The sequence below is a fragment of the Vulpes lagopus genome, chromosome 7 (assembly GCF_018345385.1).
Source record: "Vulpes lagopus strain Blue_001 chromosome 7, ASM1834538v1, whole genome shotgun sequence".
Classification (NCBI taxonomy): domain Eukaryota; kingdom Metazoa; phylum Chordata; class Mammalia; order Carnivora; family Canidae; genus Vulpes; species Vulpes lagopus.
Window position 1 is genome coordinate 61,940,396 of NC_054830.1, and position 26,709 is coordinate 61,967,104.

General features: G+C 49.3%; 1 protein-coding gene across 1 annotated transcript in view; it reads left to right on the top strand.

Annotated features, from left to right (window-relative positions):
• ASTN2 (astrotactin 2) overlaps positions 1–26,709 on the top strand; it is an 861,071-nt gene that overhangs the window by 278,997 nt on the left and 555,365 nt on the right. The window contains exon 5 of the mRNA XM_041762437.1: positions 14,559–14,666. Coding sequence (XP_041618371.1) covers positions 14,559–14,666 — 108 coding nt within the window. The remainder of the gene's footprint in view (positions 1–14,558; positions 14,667–26,709) is intronic.

The window sequence follows — 26,709 nt, forward strand, 5'->3', positions numbered from 1 at the left end:
CACACCTGCTCATATTTAGTTTCCAGAATCCTCAGGTGTGTGTGTCTATGTGTGGCTGGATGGGGCGGGGGGGGGGGGGGGCTTTCTTTCTTTCTTTCTTTCTTTCTTTCTTTCTTTCTTTCTTTCTTTCTCTCTTTCTTTCTTTTTTGTTTTAAATGTATTGTTATCTGTAGGAGAGTAGGCCCATTAATATGTTACTCCTCTGGACCATAAGCAGACCCTCTGCTCTATTTCATAGTAACCATTTTGCAAACACAGACTGCATGATTTTTGCCACTATTCTTAAAATTAGTATTGGATCCAAGTATTTTCTATATATCTCATTATCATCATGGCCCATTTAATGTTCCAACATAATTAACCATTCCCTTCAAGTTGGGCATTAAGGTTATTTTCCACTTTCCTATATTTATAAATAACATTGCAATGAGTATAATGCTGCATAAAGCCTTTCCTATATTTAGGATGGTCTCCTTAGGGTGAATTCCCAGAAGTGGGTCAAAAAGGATGAATATTCTTAAGGCTCTTTTTTATATTGCCAAATTGCTTCCCAAAAGGGCCATACAAATTTGCACTGCTTGCAACAATTTAGGAAAATGATTATTTCATAAAACCTTTGCCAGTACTGGATATTATTAAACTAAGAAATAACACTTATATTTCAAAAGGTAAAAAATTATAACCAAGAATTTATGAACACATATACACGTAATATTTTAATGTCAGAAAATAGATTTTTTCTGGTTCTGTGACCAGAGACTCTAAAATGAAATAGATGTTTTACAGAGAGGAAGACTCTGAAAAACTAAATTCTGAGCAAATAACCACAGAAAATTATGATGAAGGAGAGATTTGGGAAGCTTAGAGGGAAAACATTTCTTTGCACAGGAAGCTCAAAGATGAAAAACAGGCCCAAGATGCATGAAAGCTCAGCCCAAACTTATGAGAATACTTCCAGGAAGGCTGAGCTTTCAAATTTGTCAGTTCATGGTGGAAAATTTTGGAAAAAAAAAAAAAAGAAGAAGAAGGAAAAAAGAAAAGAAAATAAGCTTTTAAAATTGCCTTTGGAATAATAAGAACAAGAAAATGATTGTCCCATTGCATGAATCAACTGAAACCTTATTACCAGATGAAAGTATAAAACTAAATTCATTCTGAATCTGTCAGATTTGTCACTTACATCAAGAAAGAATCTGAAAACTAGAAAAGGGAGAATAAAGATATTTCATAAGAAATTCAGTTCTAACATACAGAGGAAGTACTAAGTATTTACTTTGAAGTGTCTGCCTCAATTTCAGTCCCCAGACTCAAGCAAATTACTTTTCCAGGGCTGACGGGATGTGACGATAGGTGTTTAGAACACAGAGTTAGTTATATTCTTAGAGGAATCAAGGGTAAGTAGAGAAGCTTCCACAATTCTGAAGGACCAATGGTATCCTCCTTTCAAATAGGTGAAGCACTTTTGAAACTTGATTTGATTCTCAAGAATGAGGTCCGTTCGTCAAATTCACATGGTGAGCATATGTGAAAGGAAGTTGGAAGCTCTCGGAGCCATCGTGGGTTCACTAAGAATAAATCGTGCCTAACAAACTACACTTCTACCTTGGATAGGTTTGTGATGCGAGTTCAGGGAGATACCACAGACACAGGATATCCAAATGTCAGCAAGCTATTTGTCAAAGCTTCTGTAGGTGTAGTGATTTTATATGCGTTTATCATCCCAATTAAGTGCAAGCTCTGGGATGGCAGGGAACCTTTCAGTTTTAGTCCCCAGTGCGGATCTGCTTTCTGGAGCATTATAAGCTCTCCACAGATATTTTTGAATGAACAATATTTTGTTGTTGCTGTTTTCAAAGGAGGAAATTGTGGAGTATTTGATAATGTAGTCAGATTCTTCAATTGTCCTCAATTACATGGTCCCAAAGAGCTTTCATTGAGGGACCGATGTCAGTCTAAAGGAATTTTCTAACTATAAGCGATCATATTTTATTCTTCATCTAGTTCTCCTCAGCACCAGTCTCCTTGCCATACAGCAGGGAAGACCTGACCTGGGATAGAAAGAATAGCAAGAACCACTGTTCGACTTTCCAACCCATCCTTCCTCCTTCCTGGCTATTTGGCCTTTCCCAAGACATAATTCCTGCAAACATCAATTTCTTCATATTCAAAACAAAGGTATCAGCGTTAATTTGTACTACATGCTTGACATGTTGCACACACTCCTTAACTCTTCATTCCTTTTTTTTCATCTCCTTAGGATGCCTTTCTCCAGGTCAGAGAGGTCATCTAGTCAGGGGATAATGAAAGGATGAGATCACAGGACTAGAACCCCAAAATATCTTGAGATGCTAGGAAGAGAGTGCCAAACTATACAGACATGATTTGGTAGTATAAATGTTCTTTGCCTTGGTTTAGAAGAAAAAAAAAATCAATTCAACAAATACATGATGGGAAAGAGCAGATTTGTTTGCAGTGCATGGGAACAAAGAACTGAGACCTACTGAATACAAGTCAGCTGCCAGGAAAGTGCAAGCAGTCCTGGGCTGCATTATTATAAGACTCATGTTCAGATAAATGGAAGTGGTAGTTCATTTCTGCTTTGTGGGGTCAGATTATACCTGGATTATCATGCCTCGGTCTGGACGTCATAAATCAAAAAGGACTTGAGCACACTGGGGTATGCTTGAAAAGAATATGACTAAATGAATTTGAAATATGGGATACATATCAAAAACACTAAGATTGGAAAACTGTGATGTAACACCCAGTATTACAGAGGGTGTAGTGAAATAATTACCCCTGTATATAACTGGTCAAGATGAAATTGGTATAACCTTCCTGGAGGACTTCTTGACAATATGGTACCAAAACTTTAAATATGTCAATACTCTTTGACCCAGCAGTTTGTCATTTTACTCTCAAGAAAATGCTACACATGGATGCCCACGGATGTGTAGAGAGATTTATCTTTGGGAACATGTGGTGCGATATTATAGTGAAAAATTGGAAACAGTATAAAATTCAAACAATAGGGAATTGATGAAGTGCATGATGATACATCGGTACAATGGAATATATTGCAGGCATTAAATGATACTGCAGTCAATACTTAATAACATGGGATAATGTATATGACATATTTTATGTAGCTTCATTTTATTTTTATTTTTTTTTAATTTTTATTTATTTATGATAGTCACACAAAGAGAGAGGCAGAGACACAGGCAGAGGGAGAAGCAGGCTCCATGCACCGGAAGCCCGACATGGGATTTGATCCTGGATCCCCAGGATCGCGCCCTGGGCCAAAGGCAGGCGCTAAACCGCTGCGCCACCCAGGGATCCCTGTAGCTTCATTTTAATTCCATAAGCAATCTCAATTCATTTTCCTTTTTTTAAGATTTTATTTATTTATTCATGAGTGGCATAGAGGGAAGCAGGTACATAGGTAGAGGGAGAGGCAAGCTCCCTGCAGAGATCCCGATGCAGGACTCGATCCCGGGAGCCCAGGATCATGACCTGAGCCAAAGGCAGACGCTCAAACACTGAGCCACCCAGGTGCCCCTCAATTCATTTTCAAGGAAAAAAATATGAAAAATAAGAAAGGTCAACAAAGAGAAGAAAATCTCAGTATTCAGAGAAACTCACTATTAACCCTTCGGTGGATATAGGTGTAGATATGTGTCCAGATGAAGATAGTGGTATATACATAAACCTAGACATGGATTAGATGTGCGCATATACAGACATACATGATATATGAAATTTATGTAATAAGAAAAGTGCTAAGCATATAGCTGGATCCCAACATGTATTTCTGACATCAACGAATGAATCAATTTAAACCTAGATATATTTTTTTTAATTTTTATTTATTTATGATAGTCACAGAGAGAGAGAGAGAGGCAGAGACATAGGCGGAGGGAGAAGCAGGCTCCATGCACCGATAGTCACAGAGAGAGAGAGAGAGAGGCAGAGACATAGGCGGAGGGAGAAGCAGGCTTCATGCACCGGGAGCCCGACGTGGGATTCGATCCCGGGTCTCCAGGATCGCGCCCTGGGCCAAAGGCAGGCGCCAAACCACTGCGCCACCCAGGGATCCCTAAACCTAGATATTTTTAAACAAAACTCCCAAGATGTGCTCAAGTTACAAGACAATAAAGTCTAGTTGTGAAAACATACCCATATAAATGCACAGTTAAAAACTAGAAATAAGGGAAATCTGTTGGGAGGGGGAGTATTAGCTTGATTATTACTTTCGTCTTTGTGCTTCCTAACTTGGTTTTTTCTAATTTTCTACAACATACACACATTGACTTCGTAATCCAAAAGAGTCATAATTTTTGTAAGACATACAATATAAGGGTTGGCTGAAGGTATTAGGAGGAATATTTCACTCGAAGGGAAAGATTATAAATGGGCCCATGTGTGATCTTCAGGCAGCTGAAGGTCCTTCGTATGGGGTTATAGAATCACGTGAGCCTGTAACTCCAAAAGGACGGAGTCTAGAGGTGAAAATTGCTGGGAACTTGATTCTTGGCCAACCTCACGGACTGGAGTGTGCTCTCTTCCTCTGTGGTACCTTCTGTTGCCCCTGTATTCGTGTCTCTGCTCTACCGTTTATGAGATGTGTGACCTTGAACCAGTCACTTGTGGTGTCTGTGACCTTCAGGCTCCTCAGGTTGCAAATGGCGGTAGCGATGTCTGTCTCATGCAGTTATTGTGAGGGTCAGAGGAGCTGCCGTTACTGGGCAGCCAGTAAAGATGTTAAGCGTTCTGTGATGTTTGCCAGACGTTACTGTCTTTTCCAGGCGTACAGCATGTTAGTAACAGGACACACTCAGGACCTGAGACTCTAGACACCCAGTCCATCTTTCCACTGCCTAGCGCTGCCTTATGGTGACAGGTAGGAAGGAGTGCAGATATTTTTGTAACACTGGACAAGGGAGTATTCTGGTTACCTCCTGCTGCACAATGCACCACTCCAAACTTAATGCCTTAAGACAACAACAACAAAACCCTGTGTTCCTGGATTCTAGGAGTCAGGAATTCATAAACGACAAAGTCCCTGCTCTACAATGATTGGGACTCAGCTGGAAATACTCCCAACATCTATGGGTGACTCAGGAGCTTGGAGGGGGGGGGAGACCTTCTAGAACCTTCTTCTCTCCCAGCTCAGTGGGACTGTTGATGGCACCACTTACACATGACACCTTCCTGTGGCTAAGACCTCTCGTGGTGCAGGGGCAGGTTTCCAAAGAAGGGGTAAGCATCTGAGTGTCAGTGTTTTCAAGACAGCCAGGCAGCAGCTGCATGGCCTTTTATGACTCCTTCCTAGAGGTCATGCAGAGTCTAGGGCTGCCTCTGCAGCCCTATTATTAAAAAAAAAAAAAATCCTTAAGACAGCCCAGGTCAAGGTTGGATAGAGGGGGTTGAGGCGGAGCAGGCTTCACTTTTGGTAGGGGGTGGCACAGGTCACATGGCCAAAGAGGGTGTGGGGTGGGAGATTCTGTTATTGGCCTCTTTGCAAAATGCAGCCTCCCACAGGGAACAGCGGGATATTCCCGAAGACAAAGCTTTACTTTCCTGAGATGCTGAGTTAAGCTGGATCAGAGAGCTTCTCTCCTGCATAGGTATTTCTTTGGGCCAAAGTTTGGGGACAAACTGAGATACCTCCATTCTTGGGCAGTGGGATGATTACCTCTGGGACGGCCACATTACATTCAAGTTTAAGTGAAGAATGAGCCTCCACTGCAGCAGTAAGAAAATTCATTTAAAATAAAAATAAACATAACTTTTATTAAGTGTTTTTTAAAAATTACTAAGCGTTAGATGTTCAGAGGAGGAAAATTGTAAAATGCACATGAACAACAATAAGGAAAACATTTTAAATACCCTAAATGTTAACTACTCAGAAAATAGCCACTGTAGCACCTTAAATATATTTATTTCAATATCTTTGTATGCACATGTGTATGTATATGCGTACATTTATATACTTGAGTGGGTACGTATTTTTGAAACAGAATAGGGTCGTTTTGCACTTACAGTTTTGCAGCATGCTTTTTAAAATTTAGTTTAGAATTCCAGATCATAAATATCTCAGATTGACTTTTACGTTTTTATTTTTTTATTTTCTTTACACATACTCAGTGGAATTCACACTAAATATCAGCAAATGTGTATACATTTACACGAGTGGAATCTCTCTTTGCATTTTTCCCTGTGTATTTTTTCACTCAACAACATATCATGGAGAGGCTTGCACATCAATAAGTATACATTTGTGTCACTATATTTAATGTCACATATATTTCATGGAAATCTGTCTAAGAGTATTGCCATCGCTTAAAAAAAATCAGCCCCCTAAAAATGGGCCTCTGGGTTATTGCCTTTTTTTTCTGAATTAACTGTCATATTTAATTCTGTTTTACCAAAAAATATTTTTTTAAACCATGGTGATCAATGTTAACAGTTCAACGTGAATCCCAAGAATATTGTAAAATCCTCTTTCTTGGGGGATCAGGTAACCCAGGGTTTGAATCCATGTCTTACCACTCACTGGCTGTGTGGTTGCAGATAAGAAGCTCCGTGTCTTCAGCCTCTGTTTGCAGGAATAGGGATGGAGTAAGTCACCTCTGGGCAAAGCGCCTGGCCTGTAGCGGTGCCCTGTGACATGTAGCAATTGTGGTCAGAGCCTCTCCAAGCGGTAGGCGCGTGTGGACATCTGTGGTTTAGCCCTAGAGCGCAGAGCATTCGTGAGTTGTGTGGTTTCGGGGGTGTGGGAAGTTGTGGCCGCTTTTGTCCTCTTCTGACAACTGGCACCATTTGTATTCCCCGGACGGCTGGGGGTCAGATGGGTTTTTGCATTCCCAAGCTACATATTTCTCTATCTGGTGCAGTTCTGGGCAATCTAAAAATGCAATATCGCTGTCACCAGCTCGAGGAAGACACGGAGCCTGAATAATTTAACATGTCACCACCATCCATCATGATACCAAGAGCGCGGGAGATGGAGTGTGGAGGGGTGGGTCTACCAGAGGCTGGCACAGCAGGTTTGTGGAAGGCCAGCATAGTCAGAGAAGGTAGATTTGCAAAGAAGAGCTGTGAGTTAATTCTCACAGGGCCAGGAAGGACCATCGCCCCCGATCGTGCTCCAGACTTTCCCATAATTCGACTTTCAATTTGTTCAGTTGCCTTGCTTTGCCCCAGAGCAAACCTGGGGCATCAGGTTTTTTGTTTGCCATCAAATATCTATCCCCTCTTGGAAAGCCTCTCAATGCCTCTGAATATCTTCATTTATTTATCAGTATCATTGAAATGATTCTTATGTAGAGAGGGCTTAGTTAGCGTCGTGCCTGGAATATCTTAATTGCTTCCCCAATTGCGAAGCTCCAGGAAGTCAGGCAGGTTTTGTGTGCTGCGTTCACTCTCTTATCCTTAGCACCCAGGACAGCGTTTGGCCCAGAGTGGGCACCTGGTCAGTAATTGCTAAGCGAGTGAATAAACAAATGGGGGAGTGCGGTGATTACTCCTGGTGGTGCCGGGGGCCAGGACTCCGAATGGCTGAGCTGGGCCCTGGGCAGCATAGCTCTGCGTTCCCCCTCCGTGTCCCCACATGCCTTCTCCCTGTGGGGGGCGGCTCTCACGCCCCCCCCCATTCAACCCTTCTACCACCAGCCTTGTGATGTTACAGAGGAGCCCTTGGTTTTAGCATTTTATGTGTTGGGGTAACGTTCACATTCCATAAAATCAACCACAAACTATTTTAAAGTGCATAAATCATTGCCGTTTGGTACACTCACACGCTTGTGCAACCATCACCTGCATCTGGTTCCAAGACATTTCCGTCATCCCAAGAGGAAACCTCAAGTATCTGTTGGCAGTCACTCCCTCTTCCCCTCCTCTGTCTACCCAGCCCAGACAGCCACAGCTTTGTGTCTCAATGGATTTACTAATTCTGGATGTTTTATGTAAATAGAATCATAAAATATACGACCTTCTATGTCTGGCTTCTTTCCCTTAGCAGAACCTTCGCAAGGTCCATCCGTGTTGTAGCAGGTGTTCGCCTTCTTTTATGGCTGAGTAATAGTCCCTTTTGTGGATACAGCACATTTGGTTTTTCCGTTCATCAGTCGGTGAGCATTTGTGTTGTTCCGCCCCTTTGGCTAGTGTAAGTAGTGCTGTCGTCAACATTCGTGTACACCTGCTTATATGAATACCCTACCTTCAGTTCTTTTGGGGTATGCCTATGAGCAGAATTGCTGGGCCCTGTGGTAGTTTGGGGTTTAGCCTCCTGAGGAACTGTCAAACTGTTTCCCAAGCCTTGTCCACGCCACCTGGCATTCTCATCAGCCTTGTACAAGGATTCCCATTTCCCTATAGCTTCTCTAACACCTACTATTTTCTTATTATTTTGATTATGGCCAACCTCTTGGATGTGAAATGGTGTCTCATAGTGGCTTTGGTTTGCATTTCCCTGATGGCCAGTGACTCACCTTTTCATGAGAACAGAGGGTTGTAAAATCAGACAAAAGTCAGGTTCAAACTTGGGGGCTCTTCCATTTGTGATGGGTGTGATCTCTGATAAGCAACATCGAGAATCTGTAGGTCGGCTTGCCCCTCAAGAAAATCGAGGTGGTACTTACCTCCCTGGTCTCTCGTGAAGGGCACATGGGCTACTGCATAGGACGTGCCCAGAGCAGCGCTTATCACACAAGAGAATGTGTCTCACCGTCTTCTTCAGGCTGCGTTCCAGACCCTTCAGGACCAGAAGAACCAGGGGAACGTTACCCCAACATCTTCACAAGGGTGAGGATGGTGCCAGATCCTCTCCCCTTTTCTTGCCAGTCCCGGGCCGTTCTCACGTCCTCTCAGCCCTAAATGGAAATACTCGAGTAGTCCTGTATAATTAATGGCCGCACTTTACTTCACGAAATCACCAATTTCATATTAAAATGATAGCAGAGGGGGCCCTTTGCTGTCTGTCTGAGTCCTCTCCAAGTTCATGTGTAATTGGCCTGTGGCCCCTGCAGCTTATATGGACGCTCAGAGGCTGCAGGACTTGGGTGTCTGCCACCTGCCGAGGGTGTCCCGGAAGCCAGAGCCCCGCGCCCACCCAGCAGCACTGCCTTTTCCTCTGTTAACCCGGGCAGGCAGTGAATGAATGAGGACCGCGCCCCCACCCTCACTTCTTTGGTCTTCATGCTGTTTACTTACACGCTCTCATTTTCCTCGCAATCACCGTGTGAGCTACGGCTGCTGCTCCCCTGTCCAAGGTGAACTCAGAGAGGGTAGATGCCTCACCCACGTTCACACAGCTAATAGGTAAGGCCCAGATTAGAACTCGTGTCAGACCCCAGTACGGTAGTGGGTTTCTACAGAAGTGCATTACCTCTCGTGGTTCATGGATGACACCAGGGTAGAAACCTGCTAGACTCTAAGTGTCTGAGGACACAGACCATGGCTATTTAATGTCATTAATATAAAAAAATAAAGATTTGGGGCCCTTGGGTGGCTCAGTGGTTGAGCATCTGCCTTCGGCTCAGGGCATGATCTTGAGGTCCCGGAATGGAGTCCCACATCGGGCTTCCTGAGGGGAGTCTGCTTCTCCTTCTGCCTGTGTCTTTGCCTCTTTCTGTGTATCTAATAAACAAATAAAATCTTTAAAAAAAGATTTAATACCTTAGTGGGGTCTTGACTCACTCATCTCTCTCTGTGGCCAGATCCCCGCCCTTAATTATACCTGTTTTCTAATGCCTCCAGAAGTATGACCTCTGATGTGGTGGGCATTTGCAATGCAGCTGGTCTGTATTGCGATGTGCTGTAAGAATAAAATATACGCTAGATTTCGAAAGCATACTATGAAAAAATATAAAATATTTTAGTAATGATAATTTTATGTTAATTGCATATTAAAATATGATTTTAATATATTGGGTTAAATACTATATATTCTGAAAATCAATTTTACCTGTTTGTTTTTTCCCATTTTCTTAAAGATTTTTGTATTTATTTAGTTGAGAGAGAGAGAGAGAGAGAGAGAGAGAGAGAAGGGGAGGAAGTTATGGGCAAGAGCAGGGGGAGGGACAGAGGGAGAGAATCTCAAGCAGACTCCCTGCTGAGGGTGAGCACTATACCGGGCTTGATCTCATGACCCTTAGATCAGGACCTGAGCCAAAATCAAGAGTCGGATGCTTAACCCACTGAACCACCCAGGCGCCCTGTTGTTTCTCTTTCTGATGTGGCTACTGGGGCATTTAAAATGACATATGCAGCTTGCATTCGATTTCTATTGGACAGGTTGGTGTGGAGACAACTTCTCTGAGCCTCAGCTTCCACTCTGGAAATGGTAGCTTGGTACCTACAGGAAGGAGGTGAGGTCGGAGGTGTGGGAGTGGAGGGAACTGGAGAAGCCTTCGTGGTAGTCAGGGGCATGATGACCATGTGCTTGGGCATGTGGGATGGTGGAGGCATCACTAGGATCCAGCTAAGCCTGAATGGCGTTCTCACCAATAATACAAGTGCACAGGTCTAAGGGGGGAGCTGCAAGAAGCCGAAAATGCTCCCTGGTGTGGGGGGCAAGTAACACCTGCTAATCCTCATAGGTCAAATCAACAGGCTCTTGCCGGTGTGTGTACACATGCATGCACACATACACACACACACACACACGTGCATGTGCACACACAGTGTCCCAGGCCGTTTAGCCACAAGTCAGGTTTTGCAGGTAGGCGACCTAATTTAGTCTCCGCTCCCCTGCTTGCTACCTCACATCAGCTCCTGAGACGCAGTTTATTCACCTCTAAGACAAGGTGCACAATGCCTTCCTTACAGGGATGGCTGTGGACATTTAATGAACTATCTGTTCATATTTTATCGTACGCTGCTATAGGGACCAAGGGAATAGACGCTGCAGCCATTGTCTGGATTTGAATTGTGGTTCTACTACCGACAAGCTGTGTGACCCTGGGCAAATTACTTAATTTCCTTGTGCCTTCATTTCCTCATCCATTAAAAAGGGAATAAAAGTAGCAACCTCCTTCGTAGGGTTATTTAAGGATTAAACAAGTGAATACACATAAAGAAGTAGAGCAGTGCCTGGCAGAGACAGTGCTATGCAATGGTTAGCTTTTGCCTGGTGACTTTCTCTTACTCCTGCTGCATTGTCCTGATAAGACAATGAGTCCTGTCTGTCATGTTCACCAAGGCAGGAGCACAGTAGCTCATTTGTTTGGGAGAAGAAGGAAAATGAGAGAGAGACGGAGGGAGAATTTGGCTGGAACAGTTTAAATAGGAGGGGTGGTGGAGCATGGAGGGGGAGGGGGAAGGGGAGGTGTCTCAGGCCAACTCCTCCTGAGCAGATCCCTGCCTCCCTTTTTCTCTGATGCCCAAACACAATAGGAAGTATGACAGATGCTTTCTGTACATAAGGCCGCTATTGTATCCAACGCCTTCATTTTCCCCTTGGCCAAGAATTACGTGTAGATGAACACAAACCCTCCCTTCCTCCCTCCTTCCTTCCCAATTCCTTTTTTCCTCCCTCCGTTAATTTGTTCATCCATTGCTTCCTTCCTTCCTTCCTTCCTTCCTTCCTTCCTTCCTTCCTTCCTTCTTCTTACCTTCTCTTTCCTTTTTCTGTAACAGTAAAATATTTCTTTTTTTGAAGATTTTATTTATTTATTTATATTTATTTATTTATTTATTTATTTATTTATTTATTTATTATTAAGATATACAGAGAGAGAGAGAGGCAAAGACACAGGCAGAGGGAGAAGCAGGCTCCTTGCAGGGAGCTTGATGGGGAGACTTGACCCCGGGGTCATGACCTGAGCCAAAGGCTCAACCGCTGAGCCACCCAAGTACCCAGTAAAATATTTCAATGGCAGTTGAAAAAGCCTTCCTGGCCTTTGGAGACCTCTGCTCTTTCGCTGCTTCCAGAGTACCATGGGGCCTCTCCTGCTGTCTCCAGGCTCCACCCTTAATTGCTAGAGGTTGGGGATGTTGACACTAAGGGGCAGGGACACAGTCAAAGACAAAGATCAGACATTGTTGTCCCTATAGTCTCCCCTCCATGACAACCTACCATCTCAGGGAAGGGAGAGGGCAGGCATTGATCTTCCCATTTCACAGAGCACTAATTTGAGAGACAGTGTCACAAATGGTTAAACATTTGAACTTGACCATCAGTCACACATGGGTCCCAGGTCCAACTTCACTCATTATTAGCAGATCATTTTCTTTTTCTGAAACATGGTTGCTTCACCTGTAAAGTGGGCATCAGTAAACCTCCCTCCAAGGAGTACTCTGAGTTTGCAATGGGAAGATGGATATGGTTAAAGGACAATCCACCTTCACTAAGGTTGCCTCCTGAGGTGTTCCAGGAAAGTAGTTTGCTTTCTAGAAAGCTCAGATGTGGAGCTGGACAGACCAGCCCTGAATCCTAATTCCCATACTCATCAGCTGAGTGACTCTTGACACATATGTAACTTTGCCCACACATGTCTTTCTGTCTTTGTTCTATTATCTAATTTGTTAATTACACTTTAAAAAAAAGATTTTATATATTCATGAGAGACACAGAGAGAGGCAGAGACACAGGCAGAGGGGGAAGCAGGCTCCCTGCAGGGAGGCCGATGGGGTACTGGATCCCAGGACCCAGGATCACGCCTTGGGCCAAAGGCAGACGCTCCACCACTGAGCCACCCAGGGATCCCAACTGCACTTTTGTTATGAGTATATCATGAAGAGAATTGTATGCAATAATGTATCAGCATCTTCTAAGCACATAGCAGATCACTCACCATGTTACTGGAATGAATGAATGAATGAATGAATGCACCGTAACCGTAACCGTATTGCAGACGGAGCGTCTTCCAGTGCGATTTCTGAATACTGAGTGTCCTATAAGAGGAAATGGTGTAAGAAACTCTTCTTTGCATTGAGCAACGTTCCCCTCTGATCTATGGTTTTCTTTTCCTCGGGTAGAACTTCCGAGTAGGCAATAGGTTTGCGTGGTGCTTGATTCAGAAGATGCAAGATATTTATATTTCATATACTTTATAAATCTGTCCCCTGCCTTCAGCCACTTCTCCATCCAAGACAGCCGCTACTGCTGGGTCCTTGACGCTCCTCCCAGAGACAGTCGGTCAATGTCCGCGTCTGAGGATCTGTACCCAAACCACAGGCCCCCTGCTTCCCGCCTGCTGTGTGCCCCCACTATGCTCTATGCTCTCCTCTCACTGTCTCCTCTCTAGAGCAGAGAGCTCACCAATGCTTTAAACTCTTTAATTCTCCCGCACTCTGTGCTTTTCTTGTTAACAACAACAAAAAATACATAATATAGAAAACCACAAAGACAATAAAAAAAATATCTATTCCTCCCTGCGGAATTAACTGCTGTTAGTATTTTGGCCTATTTCTTTCGGGCCTTTTATCTTTATCATCTTTGGCATCCAGTGCTCATGGCATGTGAATGCATCACCCATCGGCCTCCACATTCATGAGTGTGTCTCTGCAACATGCCTTGCTCCCCGCTCCTCCCCTCATCCCCACTGCCCCTTGCCTCACCCACACCCTCATGGCCTCTCACTGAGCCTCCTGGCTTCCTCCCCTCCGCAGCATCCCTTTTGAGGCCTGCGCCCCCCTGCCATGTCCTTCATGAGAGCTCACCCCTTGCCCTGGAACCTTCTGTGACACCCACGTAAGGCCCCTTGTCCTCAGTGTGGCACTCAGGGACTTCACTGTGGGGCTCCTGTGGTCCTTCCCGTCAGCACTGAGCTCAAGGTGGCCACCATCCCCAGGGATGCTCTAGCTCTCACCTTTTCCTGGAACTCCCATTTTCTGCCACTGAAGCCCCATTCATCCTTCCAGCCTTGACTTAAATCCCCCTTCCTCCATAAAACCTTCCCCGGCCCTCCGTGTTGGGATGGATTGCTCTCCCCCATATTCTCAGCATCTCATTGTGTGGAAAAACAGAACCATGAATTAGGGTAAAGGCTCCTTAGGATCCCATTTGTCTCCTTGACTAGCTTATGATCCTCTGGCTGGCAAGGGGCTGGGCTATATCTATCTTTGTACCTCCAAGGCTCTGGCTCTTGGCCTGGCATATAGGAAGCTCTTGCTTGAAATGTGTGTGGAATTAAGTTGCCTGAAGTGTTTTCCTAGAGGCAACCTCATCATACGAAGCAATAATCACAGCTATCCATTAGTTAGGACCCACCCCGGGACAGATATTTTATGCATCGTATCTCCTTTAATCTTCATAGCAACCCTACAAGGTCAATAGCTATGGTCCCCGTTTTATTAAGAGAGAACCCAGCGCTCAGAAAGGGGAGGCGTCCCCTCAAGGTCACACAGCTCGCAGCTGCCAAGTCATGGTTAGAACCCAGACCCGCCTCACCGCAGAGCCCGGGAGTCCATCCATAAATCATGCCAGCTCCTGGGTCACTTGGGATTTCCAGAAGGAAGTCTGGGGATGGGGTTGCTGATCTTTGGGTCGGAGGAGGGATTTAACAAGCTGCAGGAGGCTTATGTGGCTAATGGATTGCTCTTCCTTTCAGGGGGAATCAGCTTTGGGAGAACCAAGGGGACTTCGGGTTCAGAGGCAGATGATGAAACGCAGCTGACGTTTTATACGGAGCAGTACCGTAGTCGCCGCCGCAGCAAAGGTAAGGGAGTCTTTGGGAAGGTTCCAGAACCCGCCAGCATTGGTAGGAGGAAAGCCTGGGAGGCAGACACCTTGCTCAGTGACACACCTCAACTTTTCCTCGACCCGGTCTTGGTCCGGTTAACACAGCCTGGCATCCGAAACCCGGGCTAGACGAGTGACGGTTACTTATGGCTTCGCCTTCCATTCTTTATTTGTTCTCTGTCCTCATTCCTCAAAGCATTTGGGGAAGATTTTTTAACTTTATGCGGTCTAAAAAAAAAAAAAAAATCCAGCGCTGGAATGCAATAAGTAAGGGAACCCGGTTGAAAGCAAAATAGGAATAAGGAAAATTATTCAAACCCAGGTTAGATCAGTGCAGGGGGATCTACGCCAGGCTGTGCCGCGTGTTCTTAGGCGGAGCCGGCAATTCAACGCAGAGATTTAGCAATCAGAGTGCGAAGGGAACATGCTCCGCGATGCGATGTGCAGGGTCTATGGGATAGAACCGTTTATTTGTTCAGGAAATTCTCTTCCCCTGACACCGAGGCCAGAGAGAACGTTGTCTAGTTGGTTCCTCCCAAGAGGACTCCTTTTGACTCTCCAGACGGCGTCTCCAACAGATGAAATCCATAGCGAGGCCGAGTTGTTTCTCACAATGGTGCTCCAGGGGAGGAGGCGTCCGATGCAGAAGCAGGCCTCCATGAAGCCTCGCTGCACCTGGGGGCTGAGCTCCCCGCTTCTCTGAGGATCACACATGCCCTCAAGGCGGAGACTGGAGCGTATTTCAGGCAACCACCTGCGCGTGTCATTCTTCATCCCTGTTTTATAAGGATGGGGAAGTGGCAAGGTCAAGGTTGCCGTGTTGGAGGAGAACAGGGTTGGGGGGCGGGTATGTGCACGTATTCCTTGCCAGTGATTAAGGAGAGATCCAAGAGCTTAGACCGGGGCCCAGAAAGGAGTAAGGGTCCTTTCAAATTTGCCTTTCAAAAGGCAAATCAAGACATGTTGATCCCATCCCCCCCATCTGACCCCATCCCCCCCCCCCGGCCCTCCCACCTGACCCCATCCCACCCATCTGACCCCATCCCCCCCCCGCCGGCCCTCCCACCTGACCCCGTCCCACCCATCTGACCCCATCCCCCCCTGGCCCTCCCACTTGACCCCATCCCACCCATCTGACCCCATCCCCCCCCAGCCCTCCCACCTGACCCCGTCCCACCCATCTGACCCCATCCCCCCCTGGCCCTCCCACTTGACCCCATCCCCCCATCTGACCCCATCCCCCCCGGCCCTCCCACTTGACCCCATCCCCCCATCTGACCCTGTCCCCCTGGCCCTCCCACCTGACCCCATCCCCCCATCTGACCCCGTCCCCCTGGCCCTCCCGCTTGACCCCATGCCCCCCGACCTGACCCCATCCCCCTGGCCCTCCCGCCTGAACCCATCCCCCCCACCTGACTCCATACCCCTGGCTCTCCCACTTGACCCTGTCCCCCCCATCTGACCCCCTCTCCCTCAGCCCTCCCACCTGACCCCGTTTCCTCCATCAGACCCCTGCATGGAAGTTGGCTGAAGAGGTCCTGGGGGGACGGTAGATGGAAGAAGTCTTGTGGAACAGTTCTGCGTGCTTTCCACGCATGCACTGTGGACGCTTGAAGAGCATGGGTCCCATCGCTTCTCTGGGCAACTTTTGCTCTTGGGCAGCTTATCTATCTTCCCTGTACCTCAGTTTTGTCATCTCTAGAATGGGCCTCACGATTGCCCCGTAGACTTGGGGTTGAGTTTTGCTGAGGTTATAGAAAATGTTTGTCAAGGGGGCTCCTGGGTGGCTCGCTGAGTCGAGCGTCCAGCTCTTGGCTGCAGCTCCGGTCGGGAGCTCAGGGTCCTAGACTGAGCCTTGTGTGGGGACCTGCGCTCACTGGGGGTTCAGCTTGGGGGTCCTGGCCCTCTGCCCCTCCCCAACTCACTCACGTTCTCTCTCTCTCTCTCTCAAATAAATAAATCTTTAAAACACAGTTTGTCATGGCACCTGGTACACACTAGGAGCAAACACAGTAGACGTAGTAATGTCAATTCAGTTGTCGTTGTGGGTTTTCCTATGTCCCTGCGCCTGGCACCTTTCACTGAAGGACCCTGTGTGGGGAGTATCGCTTTGGACGCATCACCTGGGAAGGTTTTGCAGCCTCTGCAGCGACTGGAACATTCGGGCTTGCCTCTCACGGCTTCCCAAGAAGCCTTGGCTCTCTGCTATCTGCTGCGTTGGAGGTTTTGAAGTCAGTGATGGATGATTCTTGACCTGTCTTCTCCCTCCCCCAACCCAACAGCCAGAATGAGAGCGGGGGAAGTCGGTGGGTCTCCTCTGCACCACGGGGCTGTTTACAGCTAATTGGAAAAAAAGCATTCATCACAGAGCACGCCTGTCGTAAATCGGAGTTAACTTTAAAAAGAAAAGCAAAAGCGAGCCACAGGACTTGAGATAAACGGCTTGGCTCAGTGCCTCCGTAGGCTGCAGCAGGGCCAAGCTGTGCTTCCCGGGCGGGGGGACGGGGCTGTGATGCCTCCCCACTATGACGCTGAATCCCACTGGCCTCCTGCTTGATCCCCCTGGCCCTCCACCTGAACTTGTCCCCCCATCTGACCCTGTCCCCTCCGGCCCTCCCACCTGACCCCATCTGCCCATCTGACCCCATCCCCCCCCGCCCCTCCTGCCTGACCCCATGCCCTCCCACCTGACCCCATCCCTCCCAGCCTTCCCACCTGACCCTGTCCCTCCCATCTGACCCCGTCCCCCACCCCGGCCCTCCCACCTGACCCCCATCTGACCCCATCCCCCCTGGCCCTCCCACCTGACCCTGTCCCTCCCATCTGACCCTGTCCCCCACCCCGGCCCTCCCACCTGACCCCATCCCCCCGGCCCTCCCACCTGACCCTGTCCCTCCCATCTGACCCTGTCCCCCACCCCGGCCCTCCCACCTGACCCCATCCCCCCTGGCCCTCCCACCTGAACCCGTCCCCCCATCTGACCCCATCCCCCCTGGCCCTCCTTCCTGAACCCATCCCCCCTCCCGCTCTGGCCCTCCTGCCAGCCCAGTGCCACTGCTTTGTCCCTCTGAAGGTCCCCTGGTGGTACCTCCTCCCTCACCCTGTGCTTCCAGCTGCATCTTCCTCTTCCTCCTCAGGGCCCTGGGATGCTCGCTTGCCTGCTTGTTTAATTTCTATTTCTTATTCTTTTTCTCTCCATCCCTCCTCCCTGTATCACGGCTTCCTGCTCTTCATTCCTCCCTTGCCTTTGTTCTCTTCTGTGTTCTGTTTTTCTCTCCTTATTATCCTCTTCTCTCTTCCCCTTTCCTACCAATTTCCTGATGGATCCTTCCTTCCTTCTTCCCTTCCTTCCCCATTCCTCCCTCCCTCTCTCAGTCCCTCTCTCCCTCTCTCCTGTGCATACACTTCAAATATTTGTCAAGCACCAGCTGTGTGTCTGACACTCTTCTAGGCGTTGGGGACACAAATCAAGCAACAGTTTTTAAAAGACCTATGCTCGTGGAGCTTGTATTGTGTCAAACTAGAAATATGTTAGGTGGGGACAAAGGCACAGGAAAAAGCCTGCAGCAAGGAAGGGAGTGGATAGAGCAGGGAAGGGACTGCTGGTGTGGATGCCCTTTAGCGGAGGAGGTTACTGCACCCTCTTTTCAGGGGTGCAGGGAAGCCTCCCTGGCCCTGAGCGAGGTGGTTTCAGGGTTCCTGCTGCTGCTGCTCTGGTTCCTGGTGGGACATCGACCGTGAATTCGGTCCCAGTACAGCTTCTGCTCCAGCCAGACGAACTCAGGGCCGGTGCCTCTCCCTGCAGACCCCACAGTCCCCCGGGAAGGGCTGCGACCCTTTGCTGCTTCTCCTCTGGGTACGGCAGGCATGGGGGGTGGGCGGTGGGGAAGCAGCTTTCAGGCTCACTGCTGTGATGGGAGAAATGCAGGACACAGAGGTGAGCTGCGGGAAGTTCGGGAGGCCTCGGGGCTGAGCGAGCAGTGGGGCCGGGGGGCGCCCAGTTGCCGGCCCCCACGCCACCTGCTCGCGGTGCGTCCTTGAACGGGGACCTTAGCCCCCACCTCCCTGGGTATCAGCGTCCTGCTCTGACAGGTGAGGACTAAGGTTCAGGCCCTCGGGGCTGTGGTGAGGACTGAGGTCCCTCTGTGTCCTGAGCCCGCAGGCGGGGGAAGAAGGAGAGAAGATGTGCGGGTGGAGGAGCAAAGGCTGCTCGGAAGGGAGCACCGGGTGAGCACGGCCTGGATTTCAGGCCTCCTGCCAGCGCGAGTCACGCCCCCCCTCCCGGCTTCTGATGCCTTATGTGAAGCCTGCAGGGAGCCCAGGTCTCGCAGGTCCCTCTCGCTGGCGCCAGCGGGACAGGCTGCGTGTCGGTGAGAATCCCTGGTTGTGGGGCGCACTGGCCGCCCGTGCATCGTGTGGGCTCCCGTCCCCGGTGCCTCTCCCCTTCCCTGGTCTTCTTTTCAGAGAGGGTGGCAGTCCCTCATCAGAGAGTGACTTCTGTCGTCCCGTGTGGCTGCACCGTCACCCTGAGGACGGCGGGACTCCCAACACACAGCCCCCTCCCGTCTGCCACCCGCATCCTGCTCTTCTTTACTTGCTCTTCTTTACAGTAAGGCAGCAGCTCCCCGTGGTGCTCCCCTCCCACCCCCACCAGGGGCCGTGCAAGCCATCCTGGTTGTCACATCGGAAGGTGACAAAGTACAAAAAGGTGGAGGAAGAGAGAGATAGAGGCACCAGGAAGGGCAGATCTCCGTGCTGGGGAGCCTGGGACCTCGATCCGTTCACCAGCCCCCCTTCCGTTCTAGCTGCAAACAAGACCTGGGCTGTGTGTCCCTGCCCAGGGGCAGGTGGCCTGGGATCGGGCCGTCAGCCGTCCCGGGGCTCGGGAGGAAGTCGGCGCCATGGGGTCATCCGAGGGCTGGGGGCCATGGTTTCCAGTCCTGCATTTGCTCCCAGTTTTCTTTTCTTTTTTTTAATTTTTTAATTTATTTATGATAGTCAGAGAGAGAGAGAGAGAGAGGCAGAGACACAGGCAGAGGGAGAAGCAGGCTCCATGCACCGGGAGCCTGATGTGGGATTCGATCCCGGGTCTCCAGGATCGCGCCCTGGGCCAAAGGCAGGCGCCAAACCGCTGCGCCACCCAGGGATCTCTGCTCCCAGTTTTCTGTGTGACCTTGGCCCACAAGCTTGGCGCCGTCCCTGCCCGTGTGTGGGTCTCACCTGCCCCGTCGATGAGTAGAGGTGGAAAGGCGGGCTCAAGAGCAAGTCAGCGAGCCTTGGTGATGATCTCCCTGAGGGCCCCGAGCGGCGCTGGCAAAGGTGGTAGATACACTGGAAGACGAGGGGCGGCGGCCAGTTCCTCAGATGGTTCAGACTGTCCCAGCCTTGGGACACACAAGACAGACAGAGAAACACTTGGGACATGTGGGAAGGCTTCCTGGAAGAGTGGGAACTGGACGCTGACCCTGGCCCAGACCCGGCCTTGTCTCTGTGCATCCATCCACATGACTCGAACCCATCATCTCGGTATCCTTGGCTTTAAAATGGGGTGGTGGCCGCGCCCTCCTGGGGTGAGTGCGAGGATCAGCCGGGAGCAGGAGCCACCCCTTTGTAACTGCCGTGCCGAGCAGCCAGCTCTCCCGCGCCATCCCCGTCACCCGGGGTCCCTGTCACCTCCATCCCTTGTTGCGAACACTGAGATCCCCGTCCAGCCGTCTCACTCACCACACTCCAGCCCGTTCTCAACCCTGCAGCCCGAACGGGCATTTCTAAAATGTAAATAGGGATCATGTCGCTTCTCCACTTGTAAGCTTCCTCGGTCTTCACTCTGGCCTTGAGGATGGACGTGGTGAGCGGTCCCCCCGTTTCCCTGGGGCTCTTCTCCAGCATGCCCATGTCTGCGCCACGGGGTCCTTCACAGACTCTCCCCCTGCCGCCCCCGCTCTCTGAATGGTGCCACCTCCTCTTAGATGGCGTGTCTTCAGCTGTCCCGACCCATGCCTAATCCCTGCATCGTGCCATAGTAGCTCCTGCGGCCTTACCCCCGTGCACACTTTGTCACCAATCTCCTGCATACCGGTGATGATGTGTGCACCCCCCATGGACCTGCAAGCGTCACGAGGCTAGGCACGTGGCCGTCTGCACCCAGCGTCCCATCCCTGGCACCCAACACGGGGATGGGCCCATGGTGAGCACATGGATTAACATTTTTGAATGAATGCTTCTCGAATGAATGAAAGAAAGAGATTCCTGGCCAGGCGTCTGGATTATTGTAAGCGCCCAGGGTGGATGCTGCTTTTCTGTCTGCCGCTCTCATCTTTACTCACTCCATTTCCGCTTGCAAGAACAGAGTCTGCGCTCCTTTTCTCTTCCCTGCTCCTGGTGAGCAGAACTGAGGCCTCAGCCCTGCCCGTTCTTCCTTTTCAAGGCCCCCAGGGAAGGACATCCCAGGTAGTGGGAGGAGGCCGGGGGACTGGAGCTGAAAACCCAGACTGCCTGGTTCTTTGAGCATTCGGGGAGTGCGGGTGATTTGAAGGGATGTGACAAGTTCAGGAGGTTCCCCAGCAGAGAAGGCTACACCCGGGGAGGATGGTAGAGAGGACGTGGAGGGGAAGGAGAGAGGGAACATCTAATGGGGTTTTCTACCTGGGTCTCTCTCTAGCATGTGCCACGAAAGAAGTAGAAGTGGTGTTGGATCCAGCCATAGACCTGGCGGTGAATCCTGACTTCACCTCCTCCCCTTGGTGTGGCCCTGGTGGGCTTCCCATCTCTGGGCGCTTCCTTCTGTATAACACAGAGCTGTGGACACCTACCCCCCCGGAGTGAGCAAATCCAGAGGTGCGGGATCCCAGGACTCTGAAATTTTGTTCTTTCTCCTGAATTTTCCCTTTCCTTGAGAGCATCCTGAGCCCAAAATGAAGTCACCTGAAATTGCATTTTTGGCAACAGGAGCTGCCGGAGAAGAGATTTATGGTGCAGTCTGAGAATCACCCCTGGCTTCCCCGAGTCTCGGGGGTTTTGTAGGGGAACGGGGAGTGTCATTCAGAGGCATCTGGTGTACGCAGGTAGACCGCCGTAGGCAGAGAAGCGTCGTAATCGGTCTGGTGAGCGGACGCACAGGGAGGGAGACTAGGCCTGTCTGCTGGGACTGCCTCCATCAAGAGTCAGCCGTCATAAGCATCTCCATCCTTGCAGGTCCTGCAGTTACTGTTGGAACTACTCAGCTCTGCGGCTGTTCCCTGAAAGCTACCAAAGGTGACACGCAAATGAGTGAACATGCGTGTATATCCTAAGGAAACTTTGTTTCCAAGAGCAGGTGCTGGTCCAGACTGCACCTGTGGCTCACAGATTGCTGACCCCCTGCCCTGAAACTTCCACATCCTACAGGTGGCCTTCACCTGGAGGAGCGGTGCAGGAAGCAAGAGGGAAATCTCACCATGCTCTGTGCGATGAATCTGATTTCCTATCGCGCGTGATCCTTCTGCCTAAAGGAGTCTGTTTGTCAAGCGCAGAGGTCTGTGTATGGTCAAGTAGATAACCCCTCAATCCGTCCCTTGTTCGGGCTTTGACAGTTCTGACCGTATCCCCCAGGACTGACTAATGAAGGAGCTGGATTTGATAGATTCCCATTGGGCAGAAGTTCACCTTTATTAACCAGAGATGACGCTGCACATGACCAAGGACAGCGGGCCCAGAGTCAAGAGATGTGCATTGAAGCCTGGACCCCTCCGCTAACTCACTTGGTGACCCTGGTCAAGCAGGTACCCTCTTAGGGCCTCAGGTTTCCTCTCTGTCAAACAAGGATATTTATGCCTCATGTCATCAGGTCTGAAGCTCCTTCTAGTCTCACATATATTTATGGAATGATCGACCTTACTGTAAGCATCGTGGGAAATAGGGCCTGGGCTGCCAGCCTCAAAGTGGTTATAAACTCCTAGGGGGTGCTGCAGTTCACGCAGAGAAGCAGTGCTGGTCGGGAGAAGCCGGTGTATAATTGAAGGTCCAGATGAGAAGGGCAGATGGCCTGCCCAGCCCCAGGCACAGTACTGAGCAGCAGACAGAGCAGCCACAGCTGCTGGAAGATTCCAGCAGTGCAAGCACTCGGCGTGGGCCTCCCGGCCCAGCTCCGCGCGGGTGGCTCTGTGGCCTTGGGCTACCATCTCTCCCTCTCTGGACCGTGTTCTTCTCATCAGCGGGTTGCCCAGCAGGTTTGAGGAGCTCACATTTTCTTATCCCCAGTCTCATGCACGTTCCTCTAAACTTTGCCAATTAGCTCCCCAGCAGAGAGAACCAGAGCATGAATGCCCCCACTCCTGCCCAGTTTTGCCTCTTTCTTTGTTTTAGTTGCTTGTTTTAATATGGCGATTTCCTAAACTGAGATTTTCTGTAATGATAAGGACTCTTGAATCGTAAACAAAATGTTGTGCTAATCTAGACGGATGTATGATTTTTTTTTCTTTTTGATTCTCCCCACCAACACACACATACACACATGGTTTAATCCTCTTTTCGTGGGAGAGGACAGATGAGGACAAGTTCAAGCCTTATCTGCAGAAAAGGGGGCGTTTGGGGATTGAGGGTAGAAGACTGCGTGGGAGGGTGATAGTTGGAGAGGAGGAGAGGCTCCAGGAAATGGCAATGGGATGAGGTGAAAGTCTGACACAACAGGACGTGCCCAGCGTGAGGGCAGAGGCTACATGGCGAAGGGGACGGGACGGGGATGGGAGAGAAGGCAGGAACTGGGAAGAGCCTGAGGCTGTGGCGGAGAATCCTGGCAGGTGAGCCTGAGAAATGGGCAGGAGCCGGGCCCTGACCACTGTGGTACCCATCCCATCCTTCATCCATCCTTTCCCATCAGACCTCAGGGTTTTTTCAGTCCTAGGGAAAGGACTTCTGACATTTTCTGCCGATAGAAACCAACGCTCAGGGACGGGAAGCATATTCCCCAAGTTTACGATGTTGCCTTTTCAAATGGCAGAGCAGCCCGGGCAACATTTTTCACAGTAGGTGAATCTGGGCAAAGGGCATAGGGATGCTCTTTGTACTATTCTTATCTGTGTAGCTTTTCCATCAGTTTGAAATTATATCCAGACTAAAATATTAAGTCAATAGTTGTCCTCCTAAGTTAATTACAGGCTTCTGAAATAGCAGGCAGGGGGCCAAATCCTCGCTCTGCTGCTTCCTAGCCACGTGGCTTAGGGAAAGGCACTTTCCTTCTCTGAGCTTCCATTTGTCCTGCATTAAGGAGGAAAAAGTCTAGTATTAGTCCTTTTACTCATTCTTTAGTGTGAAGATTAAAGGAGAGAACATATGCCCAGGACATGTTTAGCCACGTGTGCTCTATTGGAGCCTGGTGATCACTGTTCACTAGGTGGTAACCAGGGAAGCACAGCAAAATGAGTGTTTCAGACGGGTGCTGTGGCCTTTTCCCCGGATGTGTTGTCCTGTGCATTAGTCTTGCTTCTGGGGGAAAAAAAAAAAAGACTAAACATTTTCAGTAAGAACATGAATTTGATGGGACTGACCTCCTGGGGCATTGTGATGTGGGTTTGCCCTTTGCCATCCTTGCCTGGCCTAAGGTCAGCCTCTTTTTGCAGGCACATCTGCAGGCTGCTCTAAACCAGCCTACAGGGCACACCCCGAAGACCGACTACTCAGAAAAGAGTAAATAAACACCAAAGACAGATGGGTTGGTATTTCATCAGTCACTAAGCCTTTGTAGCTAGACTGGCCTGGAAAGAGTGATCCAGGCTGTGGAGGGAGGGGATGGTCTCAGTGAAGAGGGACAGGTGGTCCTGTCAGAGGGTTTCCAGGACAGAGGAGCAAGGCTCTGAAGCCCTTATTTCTCTCAACCTCATTGGCTCAGCTGGTCTGCTCCTCTCTTCCCAGCAGGGACTCCTAAAGAGGACAGCAGGATAAGGCTTAGCTGGGGGTGCAGAGGTGAGTGCTGGCCCTCAGAGGTAGTTCTCTTGGGTGATCCAAGGTGTGGACATGGGCATGGGGACAGCAGGGACAGACTTATGATAGGGTAGAAAGCCAGGGAGCAGGGGTACTGGATGAGCAGGGAGGGAAGGAGGGAGAGAGGGAGGGAGGAGGCACCAAGCAAGACAATGCCATGACTCCTGGAAGGTTCCCATCCCAAGTGTGTGTATATGAGACTCGAGCAAGACTTCGGGCCTCTGGTGCCTGTCAACCAAGGAGGTAGAACCTAAAGTTCTCTAAGTTCTTGGCAGTACCATTCTGAGTGTCCATGATAGAAGCATAGACAACCAGGAGGGAGGAAGACGGTAGGAACAGAAGAAACAGCCCGTCAATCTGTGCTCTGGATATGTGTCGTCCCATATGTTTTGGAACAAGACCATGGAAAGGGGACTGTTTTCATATTCATTTTATAGATAAGGAAACTGAGATCTAGACAACCAGGAAGTAAGGGCAGTTGGGATTTAAACTTAAGCTGTTTAGGTTCAAAATCTGGTCAAACCGTTGTATGATTGAGGTAATGCATGAAAAGTGTGTACCACGGTACCTGGAACAAGGTGTGTGCTAGAGACGGGAGGTCAACACCCACGTCTGTGCTGGTGCAAAAAGCCTGATCGGATCCCGGGCAGCTTCGTGGTGTCAACTCGGAGCCCTCCAAGGGACATGTGCCCTGGGGGAAGCTAGGACCAGGAATAAGAGCGGTCAGAGGCAGCTCGGCTGCTTGGGAAGTTAGTTCAGTATGGAGGACAGAGGTGGCGCCGTGGGGACCACCTTCCCGGGGCACCGCCGACAGTGGGGGTCCTGGTATTCGGCCCAAGTAGGAAAACATGATAGAAGCTGTAGTGCTCTGTTGGAGCCCACCCGTCCCAGTTTGTAAGAGCTACGGTGCTTTCCATTCCCGACTGCGCTGAGTCCATTCCCCACTCTACGGAGGGTCACATCAGTAGCTCATCATCAGCCGCGGTGGGTGAAGTACTCACACCGTGGAAATCGGCAGATGCTCCAATGGAAGCTTCGTCTTCCTCCTCAGAGAGCCCATTGTTAAACATTTACCAGGCTGCCACTGAGAAGAACTGTCAGTAAGAAGGAAGAGTTTAACCGCAGGCTGGGGTGCAAGGACCGTTTTGTAGAAATAATCTGAGCAATCCAGAATTTTCCCCTGGGGACAGTGCAGTAGGAGTGAGATGGGACAGAGCAAACCACAAAGCCCATGGCTCCGTGCACTGGCTCTCGTCTCAGAAATAGATGGCAGGGTCATCTGGGGAGGCTGGATGTTTAGGGCCTGACTAGGAGGTTGGACCTTCTGGTGCTTGAGGGAATGATGAGACCTAGGACCTGGGTCAGGGCAGGTGTCCCCAGCTGTGCGGTAAGAAGGGTAGTTCTGTGGCCGAACTGAATCTTAGAATCACTCGGAAAGCTTTTTAAAAACACCAGTTGCAAATAAATACTGATGTCAGACCCCTTACCTGGGAATGTCTGGTCAAGGGGTGTGAGTATCGGTATGAAATCCTTTCCAGATTCTAATCTCCAGCCAGAGTTGAGAAAACGACTCTACACTTTCCTTGACCTCTTAGCCTCCAGGACGTACCCGTTCCTCTCCTGGCATTGGATTCCCGTGGAGTATCCCCCCTTTCCCAAGCCAGGAGCTTGACTAACAATAAGAGGAAGAAGAGAATGCAGCAACCATTTATCTAGTGTTGCTTTTGTGCCAGGTCCGTTGCAGTCACCGATCTTGCTAGTACGTGATGAGTTATTATCCTGGTTCCTATATGTTAAAGAATGACATTGACACCAGACAGAGTCACTTCTCTAAGGTCACAGAATCAAAATGATCTTGCAGGTCTGAGGCTTGACCCCCATTTTGGTGGGTTCCAAAATCTGTTGTCATCACACCCGAGTGTTGACCTCTAGGAGAATCTTCCCTTTTATCATGACTCTTGCCCTGCTTGTTAGCGATTTGGGATTTGCAGTAGGTGGATACCTTCCTCCAGAGGTTTCCGGTAGCTCATGCAGGCTTCCTGGAGAGATTCTAGTTTCCATCA